This window comes from Heptranchias perlo, unplaced genomic scaffold (genome assembly GCF_035084215.1).
Source record: "Heptranchias perlo isolate sHepPer1 unplaced genomic scaffold, sHepPer1.hap1 HAP1_SCAFFOLD_926, whole genome shotgun sequence".
Classification (NCBI taxonomy): Eukaryota; Metazoa; Chordata; class Chondrichthyes; order Hexanchiformes; family Hexanchidae; genus Heptranchias; species Heptranchias perlo.
This window is the reverse complement of record NW_027139967.1, coordinates 17501-39969: the sequence shown is the minus strand read 5'-3', so window position 1 is coordinate 39969 and position 22469 is coordinate 17501. Positions and strand designations below refer to the sequence as shown.

Below are 22469 nucleotides of genomic sequence, written 5' to 3'. Positions count from 1 at the left end.
CAGTCTCTCTCTCTCTCTCTCTGGGAGTTTGCAGACACTAATCTCTCTCAGTCTCTCTCTCTCTCTGGGAGTTTGCAGACACTAATCTCTCTCAGTCTCTCTCTCTCTCTCTGGGAGTTTGCAGACACTGATCTCTCTCAGTCTCTCTCTCTCCCTCTGGGAGTTTGCAGACACTAATCTCTCTCAGTCTCTCTCTCTCTCTCTCTGGGAGTTTGCTGACACTAATCTCTCTCAGTCTCTCTCTCTCTCTGGGAGTTTGCAGACACTAATCTCTCTCAGTCTCTCTCTCTGGGAGTTTGCAGACACTAATCTCTCCCAGTCTCTCTCTCTCTCTCTGGGAGTTTGCTGACACTAATCTCTCTCAGTCTCTCTCTCTGGGAGTTTGCAGACACTAATCTCTCTCAGTCTCTCTCTCTCTCTCTCTGGGAGTTTGCAGACACTAATCTCTCTCAGTCTCTCTCTCTGGGAGTTTGCAGACACTAATCTCTCTCAGTCTCTCTCTCAGTCTCTCTCTGGGAGTTTGCAGACACTAATCTCTCCCAGTCTCTCTCTCTCTCTGGGAGTTTGCAGACACTAATCTCTCTCAGTCTCTCTCTCTCTCTCTGGGAGTTTGCTGACACTAATCTCTCTCAGTCTCTCTCTCTGGGAGTTTGCAGACACTAATCTCTCTCAGTCTCTCTCTCTCTCTCTCTGGGAGTTTGCAGACACTAATCTCTCTCAGTCTCTCTCTCTGGGAGTTTGCAGACACTAATCTCTCTCAGTCTCTCTCTCTCTCTCTGGGAGTTTGCTGACACTAATCTCTCTCAGTCTCTCTCTCTCTGGGAGTTTGCAGACACTAATCTCTCTCAGTCTCTCTCTCTCTCTCTGGGAGTTTGCTGACACTAATCTCTCTCAGTCTCTCAGTCTCTCTCTCTCTGGGAGTTTGCAGACACTAATCTCTCTCAGTCTCTCTCTCTGGGAGTTTGCAGACACTAATCTCTCTCAGTCTCTCTCTCTCTCTCTGGGAGTTTGCAGACACTAATCTCTCTCAGTCTCTCTCTCTCTCTGGGAGTTTGCAGACACTAATCTCTCTCAGTCTCTCTCTCTCTGGGAGTTTGCAGACACTAATCTCTCTCAGTCTCTCTCTCTCTCTCTGGGAGTTTGCAGACACTAATCTCTCTCAGTCTCTCTCTCTCTCTCTGGGAGTTTGCAGACACTAATCTCTCTCAGTCTCTCTCTCTCTGGGAGTTTGCAGACACTAATCTCTCTCAGTCTCTCTCTCTCTCTCTGGGAGTTTGCAGACACTAATCTCTCTCAGTCTCTCTCTCTCTCTGGGAGTTTGCAGACACTAATCTCTCTCAGTCTCTCTCTCTCTCTCTGGGAGTTTGCAGACACTAATCTCTCTCTCTCTCTCTCTCTTTGTTCAGTTCTGTCTCTTTCTCTCTCTCCGATCTCTCGGTGTTTTCGGACGTTGTGTGAGTTTCGGGAGGAGCAGCGCCCGGTGATGTTCAGACAGATGCTGAAACAGGCGAGGAGGAATCCCGGAGTGAGTCTCTCCCTCTCTCCCTCCCTCCCTCCCTCTCCCATCCCTCGGCCCCTTCTCTCAATCCTCTCCCGTCGCCATTAGTCAGGAGTCCTCCTCCCTCCCTCCTTCCTCTCCTCATCTCCCTCCTCTCCTCCTCCCTCTCCTCCCTCCCTCCTTCCTCTCCTCTTCTCCCTCCTCTCCTCCTCCCTCCTTCTCTCCCTCTTCCTCTCCTCCTCCCTCCCTCTCTCCCTCACTCCCTCTCCCATCCCTCGGCCCCTTCTCTCAAACCTCTCCCGTCGCCATTAGTCAGGAGTCCCCCTCCCTCTCCTCCTCCCTCTCTCCCTCTCCTCCTCTCCTCCTCCCTCTCCTCTCCTCCCTCCCTCCTTCTCTCCCTCTCCTCCTCCCTCCCTCACTCCCTCTCCTCCTCCCTCCCTCTCTCTCCTGTCCAGCGGTGGCGAATCTCCACATCTCTTGCTCTTTGCTCACACCATGCATTATATTTTGTTATATAAGAAATTAACCTCCCCCTCCCCCACTCAGTTGGTGAAAACGGACCCTTGCTGATCTTTTTAATGCGATCCCTCCCTCCTCATGTGGGGGGGACGCACCCCCTTTCCCCTCCTCCCCAATCCTCTCCCCGAGTCCCCCCCCCTCGCCCCTGCTCCCTCATCACTCCCAACTCTGGTCGCAGAGCTCCCGGCGAGGAGCACGCCCGAGGGAGCTCCGCACCGGGTGACACCGCGCCCAGTGTGCCAGCGCAGCGGGAGTTTTGGACGCAGCTCTTGCGTCTTGCTGCGCCCCTTCAGAGGGCAGTTCAGAGCCAACCCCGTGTGGGGACTGGAGTCACATAGAAACGCCTTTAACGTCGCAAAACGTCCCCAAAAGGACCTTCGCGGGAGCGTAAATCAGACACCGGGCCACACGAGGAGACATTAGGGACGGGCGACCAAAAGCTCGGTCAAAGAGGGAGGTTTTGAGGGAGAGAGAGAGAGAGGCGGAGGGGTTTAGGGAGGGAATTCCAGAGCTCGGGGCCCGGGCGGCCGAAGGCACGGCCGCCAATGGTGGGAGCGATGGGAATCGGGGGGGATGGACAAGAGGCCGGAATCGGAGGGGCGCAGAGATCTGGGAGGGTCGTAGGGGCTGGAGGAGGTTACAGAGATAGGGAGAGGGAGGGGGGCGAGGAGGGCTTTGAAAACGAGGATGAGAATTTTAAAATCGAGGCGTTCCCGGACCGGGGGGTCGATGTGGGTCAGCGAGCGCAGAGAGGGTGAGGGGTGAACGGGATACGGGGCGGGGGGCGGGGGGCAGCAGAGTTTTGGATGAGCTGGAGTTTACGGAGGGTGGAAGATGGGAGGCCGGCCGGGAGGAGAGCACTGGGATAGTGGAGTCTGGAGGGGACGGAGGGCACGGATGAGTCAATCGCGTTGATGTGGGGACTGGAGTCACATACAGACCCACGTCGGCTCCCGGGAACGCCTCGATTTTAAAACTCTCATCCTCCTGTTCAAATCCCCTCCATGGCCCTCGCCCCCCTCCCTCCCTATCTCTGTAACCTCCTACGACCCTCCCAGATCTCTGCGCCCCTCCGATTCCGGCCTCTCGTCCGTCCCTCCCCCGATTTCCATCGCTCCCGCCATCGGCGGCCGTGCCTTCGGCCGCCCGGGCCCCGAGCTCTGGAATTCCCTCCCTGAACCTCTCCGCCTCTCTCTCTCTCTCCTCCTTTAAGACCCTCCTTAAAACCCACCTCTATTGACCGAGCTTTCGGTCGCCTGCCCCTGATATCTCCTCATGTGGCTCGGTCTCTGATTCACGCTCCCGCGAACGGCCTCGGGGCACGTTTCACGCTGTATAAATGCGAGTGATTGCCGGCGAGGGATCTGTCAAGTTGCGAACTGGTGAGGGTTGGGGGAGGTGATCTCCCAATTGGAGCCTCTTGGCCTTCGGAGTCCCATTGGGGGAGGGAACGTCACGGTAACCAAATTTGGGCCTCGATAACCTTTCACGCAAAGAGCTATTCACGATGGCCGTACTCCGGGGGGTAGTGGGGGGGGGGGTTAAGTGTCCTCTGTGGTTAGGGTGGGGGAACGAGGTGGGGGGGGTTGGTGGAGGCGGATTGAATCATGGCCTTCAAAGGGGAACTGGATAAACTCTTGAAACTGCGGGCGGTGGCGGGGGGGGGAGTGGGACCGGCTGGATTGCTCGTGCACAGAGCCGGCACGGACTCGATGGGCCGAACGGCCCCCTTCCGTGCTGTAACCTTCCTACGATCCTATCCCTCCCAACCAACAGCTCAAGGAATGGGGGGGCGGGGGGAAGGTCCAAAATGACAGGGGGGGAGCAGGGGGGACAGTGCTTTACAAAGTAACTCGATCCCTCGCCCTGTCTCCTTTCCGATCCCACTGACTTGGCGGGTCCATCCGATACCACAGGATGAGGCCACTCGGCCCATCGTGGCTGTGCTGGCTCTTTGAAGGAGCTGTCCAGTTAGCCCCACTCTTCCTGCTCTTTCCCCCAAAGCCCTGCAAATTTTTCCTTTTCGAGTATTTCTCCGATTCCCCCTTTTGAAAGTTATTATTGAATCTGCTCCCACCGTCCCTTTCAGGCAGCGCGTTCCAGATCATCACAACTCGCTGCGTAAAAAAACATTCTCTTCATCTCCCCCCCTCTCTGGTTCTTTCCCCGATTATCTTAAATCTGTGTCCTCTGGTTCCCGACCCTCCTGCCACTGGAAACAGTCTCTCCCCATCGACTCGGTCAAAACCCCCTCATGATTTTGATCACCTCTATTAAATCTCCCCCTTAACCTTCTCTGCTCCAAGGAGAACAACCCCAGCTTCTCCAGTCTCTCCGTGTAACTGAAGTCCCTCATCCCCGGGACCGTTCTGGTAAATCTCCCCCGCACCCTCTCCGAGGGCCCTGACCATCCTTCCTAAAGTGCGGTGCCCAGAATTGGGACACGATGCTCCAGCTGAGGCCCGACCAGTGATTTATAAAAAGTTCAGCATAACTTCCTTGCGTTTGTCCTCTCTGCCTCTATTAATAAATCCCTTATTCCCTCTCAACCTGTCCTGCCACCTTCAAAGATTTGTGTGGACGCACACACACACACACACACACCCCCCCGTGTCCCGTCCGTTTCCCCAGTCTGTCGACGTCCTCCCGAAGTCTCTTACCGTCCTCCTCACCGTTTAATACATTTCCGGGTTTGCTGTCATCTGCAGACTTTGAAATCACGCCCTGCATGTCCGAGTCCAGGGCACTGACGCGGATCAAAGGGAGCAGCGGTCCGAAGAATGGAACATTCCAGTGCGCGCTCCTGGCCGGCCGGCCGGCCGCCTTCCACCCACCGCCCCCCCTCCCCGCGTAAACTTACAAAGTCCCTCTCACCCGCGTGTTTCGGTGTCTGAGTCCCTCCCAGTCTGCAAAAAGAGGCTGAAAGTACATTTCAAAAACATTAATTTCACAGCGGGTCACGACGATCTGGAACGCGCTGCCTGAAAGGGCGGTGGGAGCAGGTTCAAAAATAACTTTCAAAAGGGGGAATCGGATAAATACTCGAAGGGGAAAAATTTGCGGTGGGGGGGGGGCGGGGAGAGTGGGACTAATCGGATATCTCTCTCAAAGAGCCGGCACAGGCACGATGGGCCGAACGGCCTCCTCCTGTGCTGTGAGATTTCATGAGAAGCATTCCTATTTTTTCATTATTCGTTCGTGGGATGTGGGCGTCGCTGGTGAGGCCGGCATTTATTGCCCGTCCCTAATCGCCCCTTGAGAAGGTGGTGGTGAGCCGCCTTCTTGAACCGCTGCAGTCCGTGTGGTGACGGTTCTCCCACAGTGCTGTTAGGAAGGGAGTTCCAGGATTTTGACCCAGCGACGATGAAGGAACGGCCGATATATTTCCAAGTCGGGATGGTGTGTGACTCGGAGGGGAACGTGCAGGTGGTGTTGTTCCCATGCGCCTGCTGCTCTTGTCCTTCTAGGTGGTAGAGGTCGCGGGTTTGGGAGGTGCTGTCGAAGAAGCCTTGGCGAGTTGCTGCAGTGCATCCTGTGGATGGTGCACACTGCAGCCACGGTGCGCCGGTGGTGAAGGGAGTGAATGTTTAGGGTGGTGGATGGGGTGCCAATCAAGCGGGCTGCTTTGTCCTGGATGGTGTCGAGCTTCTTGAGTGTTGTTGGAGCTGCACTCATCCAGGCAAGTGGAGAGTATTCCATCACACTCCTGACTTGTGCCTTGTAGATGGTGGAAAGGCTTTGGGGAGTCAGGAGGTGAGTCACTCGCCGCAGAATACCCAGCCTCTGACCTGCTCTCGTAGCCGCGGTATTTATGTGGCTGGTCCAGTTAAGTATCTGGTCAATGGTGACCCCCTCAAAATGTTGATGTCTTGATTTGAACTGCATTCAAAACTAATATTCTACCCCCTTCGCCCTCTCTCCCTCTCTTTCTTTTTCAGCTCGTCCCCCTGTTCTTCTTCATTGGACTAGGGCTGAGTTCCGCCTCCTTGTACCTCCTGCGCCTGGCGATCTTCAACCCCGATGTCATGTACGTACACTCACGGGGGGGCGGGGGGAATCGGCCGCCGGGCGACTGGGGAGGGGGGGGCAAAGAAAAAAAGAGGGAACCCGCCTCTCACCACCTCGGGACGTCCCAAAGCGCTTTGCAAGTGCGCGGTCGGTCGCCGCTGCAACGCAGGGAAACGCGGCAGACAATCTGCGCACAGCAAGATCCCACAAACAGCGATGTGATAAACGACCCAGATAACCTGGGGGGGGGGGTTTTTTCTTTTCGGTGATGTACAAAGGGACCTGGGTGTCCTTGTACGCCAGCCTCTGAAAGCGAGCATTCAGGTGCAGCGAGCAGTTAGGAAGGCGAATGGTGTGTTGGCCTTCATTGCAAGAGGATTTGAGACCAGGAGCAAGGGATGTCTTACTGCAGTTATACAGGGGCCTTGGTGAGACCGCACCTGGAGTATTGTGAGCAGCTTTGGTCTCCTTACCTAAGAAAGGATAGACTTGCCATAGAGGGAGTGCAGCGAAGGTTCGCCAGACTGGTCCCTGGGATGGCAGGACTGACGTACGAGGAGAGATTGGGCCGACCCGGCCTGTATTCACTCGAGTTTAGAAGATGCAGGGAGGATGTTCCCGATGGCTGGGCGGGGGGTCCAGAACGAGGGGGGGGTCACAGTCTCAGGATACGGGGTAGGACATTTAGGGCTGAGATGAGGAGAAATTTCTTCACTCGGAGGGTGGTGAACCTGTGGAATTCTCTACCCCAGGAGGCTGTGGCGGCCGAGTCACTGAATATATTTAAGAAGGAGCTGGATAGATTTCTAGACACAAAAGGCATCAAGGGGCATGGGGAGAGAGCGGGAATATGGGATTGAGATAGAGGATCAGCCATGATCATATTGAATGATGGAACAGGCTCGAAGGGCCGAATGGCCCACTCCTGCTCCTGTTTTCTATGTTTTTTAGCGATGTTGGTCGAGGGATAAATATCGGCCCCAGGACACCGGGGAGAACTCCCCCCTGCTCTTCTTCCAATAGTGGCCGTGGGATCTTTTACGCCCACCCGAGAGGGGCAGATGGGGCCTCGGTTTAATGTCTCATCCGAAAGACGGCACCTCCGACAGTGCGGCGCTCCCTCAGTACTGACCCTCCGACAGTGCGGCTCTCCCTCAGTACTGACCCTCCGACAGTGCGGCGCTCCCTCAGTACTGACCCTCCGACAGTGCGGCGCTCCCTCAGTACTGACCCTCCGACAGTGCAGCGCTCCCTCAGTACTGACCCTCCGACAGTGCGGCGCTCCCTCAGTACTGACCCTCCGACAGTGCGGCGCTCCCTCAGTACTGACCCTCCGACAGTGCAGCGCTCCCTCAGTACTGACCCTCCGACAGTGCGGCGCTCCCTCAGTACTGACCCTCCGACAGTGCAGCGCTCCCTCAGTACTGACCCTCCGACAGTGCGGCGCTCCCTCAGTACCGACCCTCCGACAGTGCGGCGCTCCCTCAGTACTGACCCTCCGACAGTGCAGCGCTCCCTCAGTACTGACCCTCCGACAGTGCGGCGCTCCCTCAGTACTGACCCTCCGACTGTGCGGCGCTCCCTCAGTACTGACCCTCCGACAGTGCGGCGCTCCCTCAGTACTGACCCTCCGACAGTGCGGCGCTCCCTCAGTACTGACCCTCCGACAGTGCGGCGCTCCCTCAGTACTGACCCTCCGACAGTGCGGCGCTCCCTCAGTACTGCCCCTCCCACAGTGCGGCGCTCCCTCAGTACCGACCCTCCGACAGTGCGGCGCTCCCTCAGTACCGACCCTCCGACAGTGCAGTGCTCCCTCAGTACTGACCCTCCGACAGTGCGGCGCTCCCTCAGTACTGACCCTCCGACAGTGCGGCGCTCCCTCGGTACTGACCCTCCGACAGTGCGGCGCTCCCTCGGTACTGACCCTCCGACCTGTATTGGAGATGAATGGGGAGGGGGGTGATTTGGGGATATGAAGGGGGAGGAACGTTGACCTCGTGTTTCTTGTCTTTTCCCAGCTGGGACAGAAAAAATAATTCGGAGCCATGGAACAAACTGAGCCCCACGCACCAGTACAAGGTAGGCCGCAGCCATTAACACCGACTAGGTGCTCGGCCTCGTGTTCAATACAGGCCTTGTGTTGAATACAGGCCTCGTGTTTAATACAGGCCTCGTGTTCAATACAGGCCTCGTGTTTAATACAGGCCTCGTGTTTATTACAGGCCTCGTGTTTAATACAGGCCTTGTGTTGAATACAGGCCTCGTGTTTAATACAGGCCTTGTGTTGAATACAGGCCTCGTGTTTAATACAGGCCTCGTGTTTATTACAGGCCTCGTGTTTAATACAGGCCTCGTGTTCAATACAGGCCTCGTGTTTAATACAGGCCTCGTGTTTATTACAGGCCTCGTGTTTAATACAGGCCTCGTGTTTATTACAGGCCTCGTGTTTAATACAGGCCTCGTGTTTAATACAGGCCTCGTGTTTAATAGAACTTGTGTTCAATACAGGCCTCGTGTTTAATACAGGCCTCGTGTTTAATAGAACTTGTGTTCAATACAGGCCTCGTGTTTATTACAGGCCTCGTGTTTAATAGAACTTGTATTTAATACAGGCCTCGTGTTTATTACAGGCCTCGTGTTTAATACAGGCCTCGTGACTTACTCGGTCTCATGTTTAATACGGGCCTCGTGAGTTACTAGACCTCGTGTTTAATACAGGCCTCGTGAGTTACTCAGTCTCGTGTTTAATACGGGCCTCGTGAGTTACCAGACCTCGTGTTTAATACAGGCCTCGTGAGTTACTAGACCTCGTGTTTAATACGGGCCTCGTGAGTTACTGGACCTCATGTTTAATACGGGCCTCGTGAGTTACTAGACCTCGTGTTTAATACGGGCCTCGTGAGTTACTGGGACTCGTGTTTAATACGGGCCTCGTGAGTTACTGGGACTCGTGTTTAATACGGGCCTCGTGAGTTACTGGGACTCGTGTTTAATACGGGCCTCGTGAGTTACTGGGACTCGTGTTTAATACGGGCCTCGTGAGTTACTAGACCTCGTGTTTAATACGGGCCTCGTGAGTTACTGGGACTCGTGTTTAATACGGGCCTCGTGAGTTACTGGGACTCGTGTTTAATACGGGCCTCGTGAATTACTGGGACTCGTGTTTAATACGGGCCTCGTGAGTTAATGGGACTCGTGTTTAATACGGGCCTCGTGAGTTACGAGACCTCGTGTTTAATACGGGCCTCGTGAGTTACTGGACCTCATGTTTAATACGGGCCTCGTGAGTTACTCGGTCTCGTGTTTAATACGGGCCTCGTGAGTTACTAGACCTCGTGTTTAATACAGGCCTCGTGAGTTACTAGACCTCGTGTTTAATACGGGCCTCGTGAGTTACTCGGTCTCGTGTTTAATACGGGCCTCGTGAGTTACTGGACCTCGTGTTTAATACAGGCCTCGTGAGTTACTGGACCTCGTGTTTAATACGGGCCTCGTGAGTTACTAGACCTCGTGTTTAATACAGGCCTCGTGAGTTACTAGACCTCGTGTTTAATACGGGCCTCGTGAGTTACTGGACCTCGTGTTTAATACGGGCCTCGTGAGTTACTAGACCTCGTGTTTAATACGGGCCTCGTGAGTTACTAGACCTCGTGTTTAATACAGGCCTCGTGAGTTACTGGACCTCGTGTTTAATACGGGCCTCGTGAGTTACTAGACCTCGTGTTTAATACAGGCCTCGTGAGTTACTCGGTCTCGTGTTTAATACGGGCCTCGTGAGTTACTGGACCTCGTGTTTAATACAGGCCTCGTGAGTTACTAGACCTCGTGTTTAATACGGGCCTCGTGAGTTACTAGGTCTCGTGTTTAATACGGGCCTCGTGAGTTACTGGACCTCGTGTTTAATACGGGCCTCGTGAGTTACTAGACCTCGTGTTTAATACGGGCCTCGTGAGTTACTAGACCTCGTGTTTAATACGGGCCTCGTGAGTTACTCGGTCTCGTGTTTAATACGGGCCTCGTGAGTTACTGGACCTCGTGTTTAATACGGGCCTCGTGAGTTACTAGACCTCGTGTTTAATACGGGCCTCGTGAGTTACTAGACCTCGTGTTTAATACGGGCCTCGTGAGTTACTAGACCTCGTGTTTAATACAGGCCTCGTGAGTTACTGGACCTCGTGTTTAATACGGGCCTCGTGAGTTACTAGACCTCGTGTTTAATACAGGCCTCGTGAGTTACTCGGTCTCGTGTTTAATACGGGCCTCGTGAGTTACTAGACCTCGTGTTTAATACAGGCCTCGTGAGTTACTAGACCTCGTGTTTAATACGGGCCTCGTGAGTTACTAGGTCTCGTGTTTAATACGGGCCTCGTGAGTTACTGGACCTCGTGTTTAATACGGGCCTCGTGAGTTACTAGACCTCGTGTTTAATACGGGCCTCGTGAGTTACTAGACCTCGTGTTTAATACGGGCCTCGTGAGTTACTAGACCTCGTGTTTAATACGGGCCTCGTGAGTTACTGGACCTCGTGTTGAATACAGGCCTCGTGAGTTACTAGACCTCGTGTTTAATACGGGCCTCGTGAGTTACTGGACCTCGTGTTTAATACGGGCCTCGTGAGTTACTAGACCTCGTGTTTAATACAGGCCTCGTGAGTTACTAGACCTCGTGTTTAATACGGGCCTCGTGAGTTACTGGACCTCGTGTTTAATACGGGCCTCGTGAGTTACTAGACCTCGTGTTTAATACGGGCCTCGTGAGTTACTGGACCTCGTGTTTAATACGGGCCTCGTGAGTTACGAGACCTCGTGTTTAATACAGGCCTCGTGAGTTACTAAACCTCGTGTTTAATACGGGCCTCGTGAGTTACTGGACCTCGTGTTTAATACGGGCCTCGTGAGTTACTGGACCTCGTGTTTAATACGGGCCTCGTGAGTTACTGGACCTCGTGTTTAATACAGGCCTCGTGAGTTACTGGACCTCGTGTTTAATACGGGCCTCGTGAGTTACGAGGCCTCGTGTTTAATACAGGCCTCGTGAGTTACTAGGCCTCGTGTTTAATACGGGCCTCGTGAGTTACTGGACCTCGTGTTTAATACGGGCCTCGTGAGTTACTGGACCTCGTGTTTAATACGGGCCTCGTGAGTTACTGGACCTCGTGTTTAATACGGGCCTCGTGAGTTACTGGACCTCGTGTTTAATACGGGCCTCGTGAGTTACTGGACCTCGTGTTTAATACGGGCCTCGTGAGTTACTAGGCCTCGTGTTTAATACAGGCCTCGTGAGTTACTGGACCTCGTGTTTAATACAGGCCTCGTGAGTTACTAGACCTTGTGTTTAATACGGGCCTCGTGAGTTACTAGGCCTCGTGTTTAATACGGGCCTCGTGAGTTACTGGACCTCGTGTTTAATACAGGCCTCGTGAGTTACTAGACCTCGTGTTTAATACGGGCCTCGTGAGTTACTGGACCTCGTGTTTAATACAGGCCTCGTGAGTTACTAGACCTCGTGTTTAATACGGGCCTCGTGAGTTACTGGACCTCGTGTTTAATACGGGCCTCGTGAGTTACTGGACCTCGTGTTTAATACGGGCCTCGTGAGTTACTGGACCTCGTGTTTAATACAGGCCTCGTGAGTTACTGGACCTCGTGTTTAATACGGGCCTCGTGAGTTACTGGACCTCGTGTTTAATACAGGCCTCGTGAGTTACTGGACCTCGTGTTTAATACAGGCCTCGTGAGTTACTAGACCTTGTGTTTAATACGGGCCTCGTGAGTTACTAGGCCTCGTGTTTAATACGGGCCTCGTGAGTGACTGGACCTCGTGTTTAATACAGGCCTCGTGAGTTACTAGACCTCGTGTTTAATACAGGCCTCGTGAGTTACTAGACCTCGTGTTTAATACGGGCCTCGTGAGTTACGAGACCTCGTGTTTAATACAGGCCTCGTGAGTTACTGGACCTCGTGTTTAATACAGGCCTCGTGAGTTACTAGGTCTCGTGTTTAATACGGGCCTCGTGAGTTACTGGACCTCGTGTTTAATACAGGCCTCGTGAGTTACTAGACCTCATGTTTAATACAGGCCTCGTGAGTTACTAGACCTCGTGTTTAATACGGGCCTCGTGAGTTACTAGACCTCGTGTTTAATACAGGCCTCGTGAGTTACTAAACCTCGTGTTTAATACGGGCCTCGTGAGTTACTAGGTCTCGTGTTTAATACGGGCCTCGTGAGTTACTCGACCTCGTGTTTAATACGGGCCTCGTGAGTTTCTGGACCTCGTGTTTAATACGGGCCTCGTGAGTTACTGGACCTCGTGTTTAATACGGGCCTCGTGAGTTACTAGACCTCGTGTTTAATACGGGCCTCGTGAGTTACTAGACCTCGTGTTTAATACGGGCCTCGTGAGTTACTCGACCTCGTGTTTAATACGGGCCTCGTGAGTTACTAGACCTCGTGTTTAATACAGGCCTCGTGAGTTACTGGACCTCGTGTTTAATACGGGCCTCGTGAGTTACTAGACCTCGTGTTTAATACGGGCCTCGTGAGTTACTGGACCTCGTGTTTAATACGGGCCTCGTGAGTTACTCGACCTCGTGTTTAATACAGGCCTCGTGAGTTACTAGACCTCGTGTTTAATACGGGCCTCGTGAGTTAATGGGCCTCGTGTTTAATACGAGCCTCGTGAGTTACTAGACCTCGTGTTTAATACGGGCCTCGTGAGTTACTAGACCTCGTGTTTAATACAGGCCTCGTGAGTTACTAGACCTCGTGTTTAATACGGGCCTCGTGAGTTACTAGACCTCGTGTTTAATACAGGCCTCGTGAGTTACTAGACCTCGTGTTTAATACGGGCCTCGTGAGTTACGAGACCTCGTGTTTAATACGGGCCTCGTGAGTTACTGGACCTCGTGTTTAATACAGGCCTCGTGAGTTACTCGACCTCGTGTTTAATACAGGCCTCGTGAGTTACTAGACGTCGTGTTTAATACAGGCCTCGTGAGTTACTAGACCTCGTGTTTAATACGGGCCTCGTGAGTTACTAGACCTCGTGTTTAATACAGGCCTCGTGAGTTACTAGACCTCGTGTTTAATACAGGCCTCGTGAGTTACTAGACCTCGTGTTTAATACGGGCCTCGTGAGTTACTGGACCTCGTGTTTAATACGGGCCCCGTGAGTTACTGGACCTCATGTTTAATACGGGCCTAGTGAGTTACTGGACCTCGTGTTTAATACGGGCCCCGTGAGTTACTGGACCTCGTGTTTAATACGGGCCTCGTGAGTTACTAGACCTCGTGTTTAATACGGGCCTCGTGAGTTACTAGACCTCGTGTTTAATACAGGCCTCGTGAGTTACTAGACCTCGTGTTTAATACAGGCCTCGTGAGTTACTGGACCTCGTGTTTAATACAGGCCTCGTGAGTTACTGGACCTCGTGTTTAATACAGGCCTCGTGAGTTACTCGACCTCGTGTTTAATAGGGGCCTCGTGAGTTACTAGACCTCGTGTTTAATACAGGCCTCGTGAGTTACTGGACCTCGTGTTTAATACGGGCCTCGTGAGTTACTGGACCTCGTGTTTAATACAGGCCTCGTGAGTTACTAGGCCTCGTGTTTAATACGGGCCTCGTGAGTTACTGGAGCTCGTGTTTAATACAGGCCTCGTGAGTTACTGGACCTCGTGTTTAATACAGGCCTCGTGAGTTACTAGACCTCGTGTTTAATACGGGCCTCGTGAGTTACTGGACCTCGTGTTTAATACGGGCCTCGTGAGTTACTAGACCTCGTGTTTAATACGGGCCTCGTGAGTTACTAGACCTCGTGTTTAATACGGGCCTCGTGAGTTACTGGACCTCGTGTTTAATACAGGCCTCGTGAGTTACTAGACCTCGTGTTTAATACGGGCCTCGTGAGTTACTGGACCTCGTGTTTAATACGGGCCTCGTGAGTTACTAGACCTCGTGTTTAATACAGGCCTCGTGAGTTACTGGACCTCGTGTTTAATACAGGCCTCATGAGTTACTGGACCTCGTGTTTAATACGGGCCTCGTGAGTTACTAGACCTCGTGTTTAATACAGGCCTCGTGAGTTACTAGACCTCGTGTTTAATACAGGCCTCGTGAGTTACTGGACCTCGTGTTGAATACAGGCCTCGTGAGTTACTAGACCTCGTGTTTAATACGGGCCTCGTGAGTTACCAGACCTCGTGTTTAATACAGGCCTCGTGAGTTCCTGGACCTCGTGTTTAATACGGGCCTCGTGAGTTACTAGACCTCGTGTTTAATACAGGCCTCGTGAGTTACTGGACCTCGTGTTTAATACAGGCCTCGTGAGTTACTAGACCTCGTGTTTAATACAGGCCTCGTGAGTTACTATGTCTCGTGTTTAATACAGGCCTCGTGAGTTACTAGACCTCGTGTTTAATACGGGCCTCGTGAGTTACTGGACCTCGTGTTTAATACGGGCCTCGTGAGTTACTGGACCTCGTGTTTAATACAGGCCTCGTGAGTTACTGGACCTCGTGTTTAATACGGGCCTCGTGAGTTACTAGACCTCTTGTTTAATACGGGACTCGTGAGTTACTGGACCTCGTGTTTAATACGGGCCTCGTGAGTTACTCGACCTCGTGTTTAATACAGGCCTCGTGAGTTAATAGACCTCGTGTTTAATACAGGCCTCGTGAGTTACTAGGTCTCGTGTTTAATACGGGCCTCGTGAGTTAATGGACCTCGTGTTTAATACGGGCCTCGTGAGTTAATGGACCTCGTGTTTAATACAGGCCTCGTGAGTTACTGGACCTCGTGTTTAATACGGGCCTCGTGAGTTACTAGACCTCGTGTTTAATACGGGCCTCGTGAGTTACTAGGCCTCGTGTTTAATACGGGCCTCGTGAGTTACTAGGCCTCGTGTTTAATACGGGCCTCGTGAGTTACTAGACCTCGTGTTTAATACAGGCCTCGTGAGTTACTGGACCTCGTGTTTAATACGGGCCTCGTGAGTTACTGGACCTCGTGTTTAATACGGGCCTCGTGAGTTACTGGACCTCGTGTTTAATACGGGCCTCGTGAGTTACTGGACCTCGTGTTTAATACAGGCCTCGTGAGTTACTAGACCTCGTGTTTAATACGGGCCTCGTGAGTTACTAGGCCTCGTGTTTAATACAGGCCTCGTGAGTTACTAGACCTCGTGTTTAATACGGGCCTCGTGAGTTACTGGACCTCGTGTTTAATACAGGCCTCGTGAGTTACCAGACCTCGTGTTTAATACAGGCCTCGTGAGTTACCAGACCTCGTGTTTAATACAGGCCTCGTGAGTTACCAGACCTCGTGTTTAATACAGGCCTCGTGAGTTACTGGACCTCGTGTTTAATACAGGCCTCGTGAGTTACTCGGCCTCGTGTTTAATACGGGCCTCGTGAGTTACTAGACCTCGTGTTTAATCCAGGCCTCGTGAGTTACTAGACCTCGTGTTTAATACAGGCCTCGTGAGTTACTAGACATCGTGTTTAATAGGGGCCTCGTGAGTTACTAGACCTCGTGTTTAATACGGGCCTCGTGAGTTACTCGACCTCGTGTTTAATACAGGCCTCGTGAGTTACTGGACCTCGTGTTTCATACGGGCCTCGTGAGTTACTAGGCCTCGTGTTTAATACGGGCCTCGTGAGTTACTGGACCTCGTGTTTAATACAGGCCTCGTGAGTTACTAGACCTCGTGTTTAATACGGGCCTCGTGAGTTACTAGACCTCGTGTTTAATACGGGCCTCGTGAGTTACTAGACCTCGTGTTTAATACGGGCCTCGTGAGTTACTAGACCTCGTGTTTAATACGGGCCTCGTGAGTTACCAGACCTCGTGTTTCATACGGGCCTCGTGAGTTACTAGGCCTCGTGTTTAATACAGGCCTCGTGAGTTACTAGACCTCGTGTTTAATACGGGCCTCGTGAGTTACTCGACCTCGTGTTTAATACGGGCCTCGTGAGTTACTGGACCTCGTGTTTAATACAGGCCTCGTGAGTTACTAGACCTCGTGTTTAATACGGGCCTCGTGAGTTACTCGACCTCGTGTTTAATACGGGCCTCGTGAGTTACTAGACCTCGTGTTTAATACGGGCCTCGTGAGTTACTAGGCCTCGTGTTTAATACAGGCCTCGTGAGTTACTAGACCTCGTGTTTAATACGGGCCTCGTGAGTTACTGGACCTCGTGTTTAATACAGGCCTCGTGAGTTACCAGACCTCGTGTTTAATACAGGCCTCGTGAGTTACCAGACCTCGTGTTTAATACAGGCCTCGTGAGTTACTAGACCTCGTGTTTAATCCAGGCCTCGTGAGTTACTAGACCTCGTGTTTAATACAGGCCTCGTGAGTTACTAGACATCGTGTTTAATAGGGGCCTCGTGAGTTACTAGACCTCGTGTTTAATACGGGCCTCGTGAGTTACTCGACCTCGTGTTTAATACAGGCCTCGTGAGTTACTGGACCTCGTGTTTCATACGGGCCTCGTGAGTTACTAGGCCTCGTGTTTAATACAGGCCTCGTGAGTTACTAGACCTCGTGTTTAATACGGGCCTCGTGAGTTACTCGACCTCGTGTTTAATACGGGCCTCGTGAGTTACTGGACCTCGTGTTTAATACAGGCCTCGTGAGTTACTAGACCTCGTGTTTAATACGGGCCTCGTGAGTTACTCGACCTCGTGTTTAATACGGGCCTCGTGAGTTACTAGGCCTCGTGTTTAATACGGGCCTCGTGAGTTACTGGACCTCGTGTTTAATACGGGCCTCGTGAGTTACTCGACCTCGTGTTTAATACGGGCCTCGTGAGTTACTAGGCCTCGTGTTTAATACGGGCCTCGTGAGTTACTAGACCTCGTGTTTAATACGGGCCTCGTGAGTTACTAGGTCTCGTGTTTAATACGGGCCTCGTGAGTTACTAGGTCTCGTGTTTAATACAGGCCTCGTGAGCTACTCGACCTCGTGTTTAATACGGGCCTCGTGAGTTACTAGACCTCGTGTTTAATACAGGCCTCGTGAGTTACTGGACCTCGTGTTTAATACGGGCCTCGTGAGTTACGAGACCTCGTGTTTAATACAGGCCTCGTGAGTTACTCGACCTCGTGTTTAATACGGGCCTCGTGAGTTACTAGGCCTCGTGTTTAATACGGGCCTCGTGAGTTACTAGGCCTCGTGTTTAATACGGGCCTCGTGAGTTACTAGACCTCGTGTTTAATACAGGCCTCGTGAGTTACTAGACCTCGTGTTTAATACAGGCCTCGTGAGTTACTCGACCTCGTGTTTAATACGGGCCTCGTGAGTTACTAGACCTCGTGTTTAATACGGGCCTCGTGAGTTACTAGACCTCGTGTTTAATACGGGCCTCGTGAGTTACTAGACCTCGTGTTTAATACAGGCCTCGTGAGTTACTAGGTCTCGTGTTTAATACGGGCCTCGTGAGTTACTAGACCTCGTGTTTAATACAGGCCTCGTGAGTTACTAGGTCTCGTGTTTAATACGGGCCTCGTGAGTTACTGGACCTCGTGTTTAATACGGACCTCGTGAGTTACTAGGTCTCGTGTTTAATACGGGCCTCGTGAGTTACTAGACCTCGTGTTTAATACAGGCCTCGTGAGTTCCTCGACCTCGTGTTTAATACAGGCCTCGTGAGTTACTAGACCTCGTGTTTAATACGGGCCTCGTGAGTTACTGGACCTCGTGTTTAATACAGGCCTCGTGAGTTACTGGACCTCGTGTTTAATACGGGCCTCGTGAGTTACTAGACCTCGTGTTTAATACGGGCCTCGTGAGTTACTAGGCCTCGTGTTTAATACGGGCCTCGTGAGTTACTAGGCCTCGTGTTTAATACGGGCCTCGTGAGTTCCTCGACCTCGTGTTTAATACAGGCCTCGTGAGTTACTAGACCTCGTGTTTAATACGGGCCTCGTGAGTTACTAGACCTCGTGTTTAATACAGGCCTCGTGAGTTACTAGGCCTCGTGTTTAATACGGGCCTCGTGAGTTACTGGACCTCGTGTTTAATACGGGCCTCGTGAGTTACTAGGCCTCGTGTTTAATACGGGCCTCGTGAGTTACTAGGTCTCGTGTTTAATACGGGCCTCGTTATTTACTAGACCTCGTGTTTAATACGGGCCTCGTGAGTTACTGGACCTCGTGTTTAATACGGGCCTCGTGAGTTACTAGACCTCGTGTTTAATACGGGCCTCGTGAGTTACTGGACCTCGTGTTTAATACGGGCCTCGTGAGTTACTAGACCTCGTGTTTAATACGGGCCTCGTGAGTTACTAGACCTCGTGTTTAATACAGGCCTCGTGAGTTACTCGGCCTCGTGTTTAATACAGGCCTCGTGAGTTACTAGGCCTCGTGTTTAATACGGGCCTCGTGAGTTACTGGACCTCGTGTTTAATACGGGCCTCGTGAGTTACTAGGCCTCGTGTTTAATACGGGCCTCGTGAGTTACTGGACCTCGTGTTTAATACGGGCCTCGTGAGTTACTAGACCTCGTGTTTAATACAGGCCTCGTGAGTTACTAGACCTCGTGTTTAATACGGGCCTCGTGAGTTACTAGACCTCGTGTTTAATACAGGCCTCGTGAGTTACCAGACCTCGTGTTTAATACGGGCCTCGTGAGTTACTAGACCTCGTGTTTAATACGGGCCTCGTGAGTTACTGGACCTCGTGTTTATTACGGGCCTCGTGTTTATTACGGGTCACGTGTTTAATACGGGCCTCGTGTTTAATACGGGCCTCGTGTTTAATACGGGCCTCGTGTTTAATACGGGCCTCGTGTTTAATACGGGCCTCGTGTTTAATACGGGCCTCGTGTTTAATACGGGCCTCGTGTTTAATACAAGCCTCACCAGAAAGCCCTCACTTTATCTCCTGAATTCTCTCCTCACCCTCCACTCTGTGTTTCTCCCTCCCTCCCTCCACCCTCCTCCTCCTCTCCCCTCCCCTCCCCCGACCAGTTCCTGGCCGTCGAAACCGACTACAGCAAACTGAAGAAGGACCGTCCGGACTTCTAGAAGCTTCCGCGGCGAGAGCGCAGGCGGGCCGTCCCGCCTCGGGAGGGGCGTCCCGACCTCCCCCGCCTTTTAACCCAGGAACCGACCGCACGGACGGCGGCATCTCCCCCGACCCAGTGACCTCTTCTGCCGAGGCCCTCGGGCCCTCGGTCAGTCTTAACGCAGAACCAGGCGAAACCTCCTGGACCCTTCCTCAATGAATTTAGAGTAGAGCTTTCAATATTCAAAAGCAATAAAGTTGTCAAACAAAAGGATCGTCTCTGTCTCTGTCTCTCTCTTCACTCCATCTTCCCACTGTTGTAATGTCGGAATGCAGGCAATGTGCGCACAGCAAGATCCCACAAGCAGCAATGGGCGGTACCGAGGGAGCGCCGCGCTGTGGGAGGGTCGGTACCGAGGGAGCGCCGCGCTGTCGGAGGGTCGGTACTGAGGGAGCGCCGCACTGTCGGAGGGGTCAGTACTGAGGGAGCGCCGCACTGTCGGAGGGTCGGTACTGAGGGAGCGCCGCACTGTCGGAGGGTCAGTACTGAGGGAGCGCCGCACTGTCGGAGGGTCAGTACTGAGGGAGCGCCGCGCTGTCGGAGGGTCAGTACTGAGGGAGTGCCGCACTGTCGGAGGGTCAGTACTGAGGGAGCGCCGCACTGTCGGAGGGTCAGTACTGAGGGAGGGCCGCACTGTCGGAGGGTCGGTACTGAGGGAGCGCCGCACTGTCGGAGGGTCGGTACTGAGGGAGCGCCGCACTGTCGGAGGGTCGGTACTGAGGGAGCGCCGCACCGTCGGAGGGTCGGTACTGAGGGAGCGCCGCACCGTCGGAGGGTCGGTACTGAGGGAGCGCCGCACTGTCGGAGGGTCGGTACTGAGGGAGCGCCGCACTGTCGGAGGGTCGGTACTGAGGGAGCGCCGCACTGTCGGAGGGTCGGTACTGAGGGAGCGCCGCACTGTCGGAGGGTCGGTACTGAGGGAGCGCCGCACTGTCGGAGGGTCAGTACTGAGGGAGCGCCGCAATGTTGGAGGGTCAGTACTGAGGGAGCGCCGCACCGTCGGAGGGTCGGTACTGAGGGAGCGCCGCACCGTCGGAGGGTCGGTACTGAGGGAGCGCCGCACTGTCGGAGGGTCGGTACTGAGGGAGCGCCGCACTGTCTCCCGTCTCCGCCCCCCGCCTCGGCTCATCCGCTGCTGAAACCCTCGTCCTTTCCTCTGTCCCCTCCAGACTCGACTGTCCCAGTGCTCTCCTGGCCGGCCCCCCCATCTTCCGCCCTCTGTAAACTCAAGCTCATCCAAAACTCTGCTGCCCCCCCGTATCCTAACCCGCACCGAGTCCCGTTCACCAATCACCCCCCTGCGCTCGCTGACCCACATCGACTCCCGGTCCGGGAACGCCTCGATTTTAAAATTCCCACCCTCCTGTTCAAATCCCCTCCATGGCCCTCCCTCCCTCCCTATCTCTGTAACCTCCTCCAGCCCCTACGACCCTCCCAGATCTCTGCGCTCCTCCAATTCTGGCCTCTTGTCCGTCCCCCCGATTTCCATCGCTCCCACCATTGGCGGCCGTGCCTTCAGCTGCCCGGGCCCCGAGCTCTGGAATTCCCTCCCTAAACCTCTCCGCCTCTCTCTCTCCTCCTTTAAGATGCTCCTTAAAACCTCCCTCTTTGACCGAGCTTTCGGTCACCTGTCCCTAATATCTCCTCATGTGGCTCGGTGTCTGATTTACGCTCCTGGGAAGGTCCTCGGGGACGTTTTACTGCGTTAAAGGCTCTGGATAAATACAAATTGTCGGAGCTTTTCTGGGCACTGAGGCAGGAGACAAAATGAGGAACAACGATTTGTCGGGAACAGCGCTGGCGAGAGAGTAGAAATGGCCATTCAGCCCCTCGAGCCTGTTACACAGAAACAGGAGGAGGCCGTTCAGCCCCTCGAGCCTGTTACACAGGAACAGGAGGAGGCCATTCAGCCCCTCGAGCCTGTTACACAGGGAACAGGAGGAGGCCCATTCAGCCCCCCTCGGGGCCAATATTTACCCCTCAACCGACATCACTCAAAAGCCGATTATCCGATCGTTTATCGCGTCGCTCTTCGTGGGATCTTGCTGTGCGAAAATCGGCTGCCGCGTCTCCCCACGTTACAAAACTTCAAAGAAGAAAAGTACGCTGAGGCGACCAAAGGTGCTGCATAAATGCAGGATCTTTACTTTCAAACCCCCCCCCGCCGCCCCCCGAAAAGGGGGTTGAGACCGGACGCACTGACTCCAACGATCTCCCCCTCCCCCCTCCTGGCCCGCGCGCGTCGGCCGGCTATTCAACCTGGGAGTGCGTCGCACGCCAGAGCCCCCCCCATCAACTCTCCCGCTCTGCTCTTTCCAGCGAATGGGGGGGGGGGGGCTGGGTGCCACGTGACCGCAACCCCCGCCCACTGCGACCCCACCCTCTCCTCCCTCTCCCCCCCCCACAAGGTTCGGCCGAGGACAGGTTTCCCGGGAAGTTGAGACTTGTTTTAACGGATCGGGGAGAAATGGAGGGTGTGAAAAGTCCAGAGCAGAGAGGGAGGGGGAGAGGGAGGGGGAGAGGGAGAGGGAGAGAGAGAGGGAGAGGAGAGGGAGGGAGAGAGAGAGGGAGAGGGGGAGAGAGAGAGAGAGAGGGAGAGGGAGAGGGTGAGAGAGAGGGAGAGAGAGAGAGAGAGAGGGGGAGAGGGGGAGAGGGAGGGAGAGAGGAGAGGGAGAGAGAGAGAGAGAGAGGAGAGGGGGAGAGGGAGAGAGAGAGGGAGAGGGGGAGAGGGAGAGGAGGGGAGAGGGAGAGGGGGAGAGAGGAGAGGGGAGAGAGGAGAGGGGGAGAGAGGGAGAGAGGGAGAGAGGGGAGAGGGGGAGAGAGGAGAGGGGGAGAGAGGGAGAGAGAGAGAGAGGGGGAGAGAGAGAGGGAGAGGGAGAGGGGGGAGGGGAGAGGGAGAGGAGAGAGAGAGGGAGAGGGGGAGAGGGGAGAGGGAGAGGGAGGGAGAGAGGGGAGAGGGGGAGAGAGGGAAGAGGGAGAGGGGGAGAGAGGAGAGGGAGAGAGAGAGGGAGAGGGAGAGAGAGGGGAGAGGGAGAGGGAGAGAGGGAGAGGGGAGGGGGAGAGGGAGAGAGAGAGAGGGAGAGAGAGAGAGGGAGAGAGGGAGAGGGAGAGGGAGAGGGAGAGGGGGAGAGGGAGAGAGTCCGTGCCCACACCAGGCCCCCACTGCGGTAAACGGTGAGCACGGTCACAGATCCAGGCAGGACCTTCGAACGGAGGAGAGGGGGGGGGACGACGCACTCACACACACACGTGAGAATGAGTGCGTGCGCGAGAGCGTGCAAGCGAGAGTGTGAGGGGAACGAGAGTGTGCGGGAACGAGAGAGTGTGCGGGGAACGAGAGTGTGTGCGGGGAACGAGAGTGTGTGCGGGGGACGAG

At 53.9% G+C, this 22469-nt stretch overlaps 1 protein-coding gene across 1 annotated transcript; it reads left to right on the top strand.

Moving 5' to 3' along the window:
* The first annotated feature begins 1255 nt into the window (after positions 1 to 1255).
* On the top strand, positions 1256 to 19303 carry LOC137319900 (cytochrome c oxidase subunit NDUFA4-like). Its single transcript, XM_067981796.1, has 4 exons — positions 1256 to 1525; positions 5956 to 6044; positions 8044 to 8104; positions 18996 to 19303. The coding sequence occupies exons 1-4, from the start codon at positions 1484 to 1486 to the stop codon at positions 19050 to 19052; spliced, it is 249 nt and encodes an 82-aa protein (XP_067837897.1). The 5' UTR covers positions 1256 to 1483; the 3' UTR covers positions 19053 to 19303.
* The last annotated feature ends 3166 nt before the right edge of the window (positions 19304 to 22469 follow it).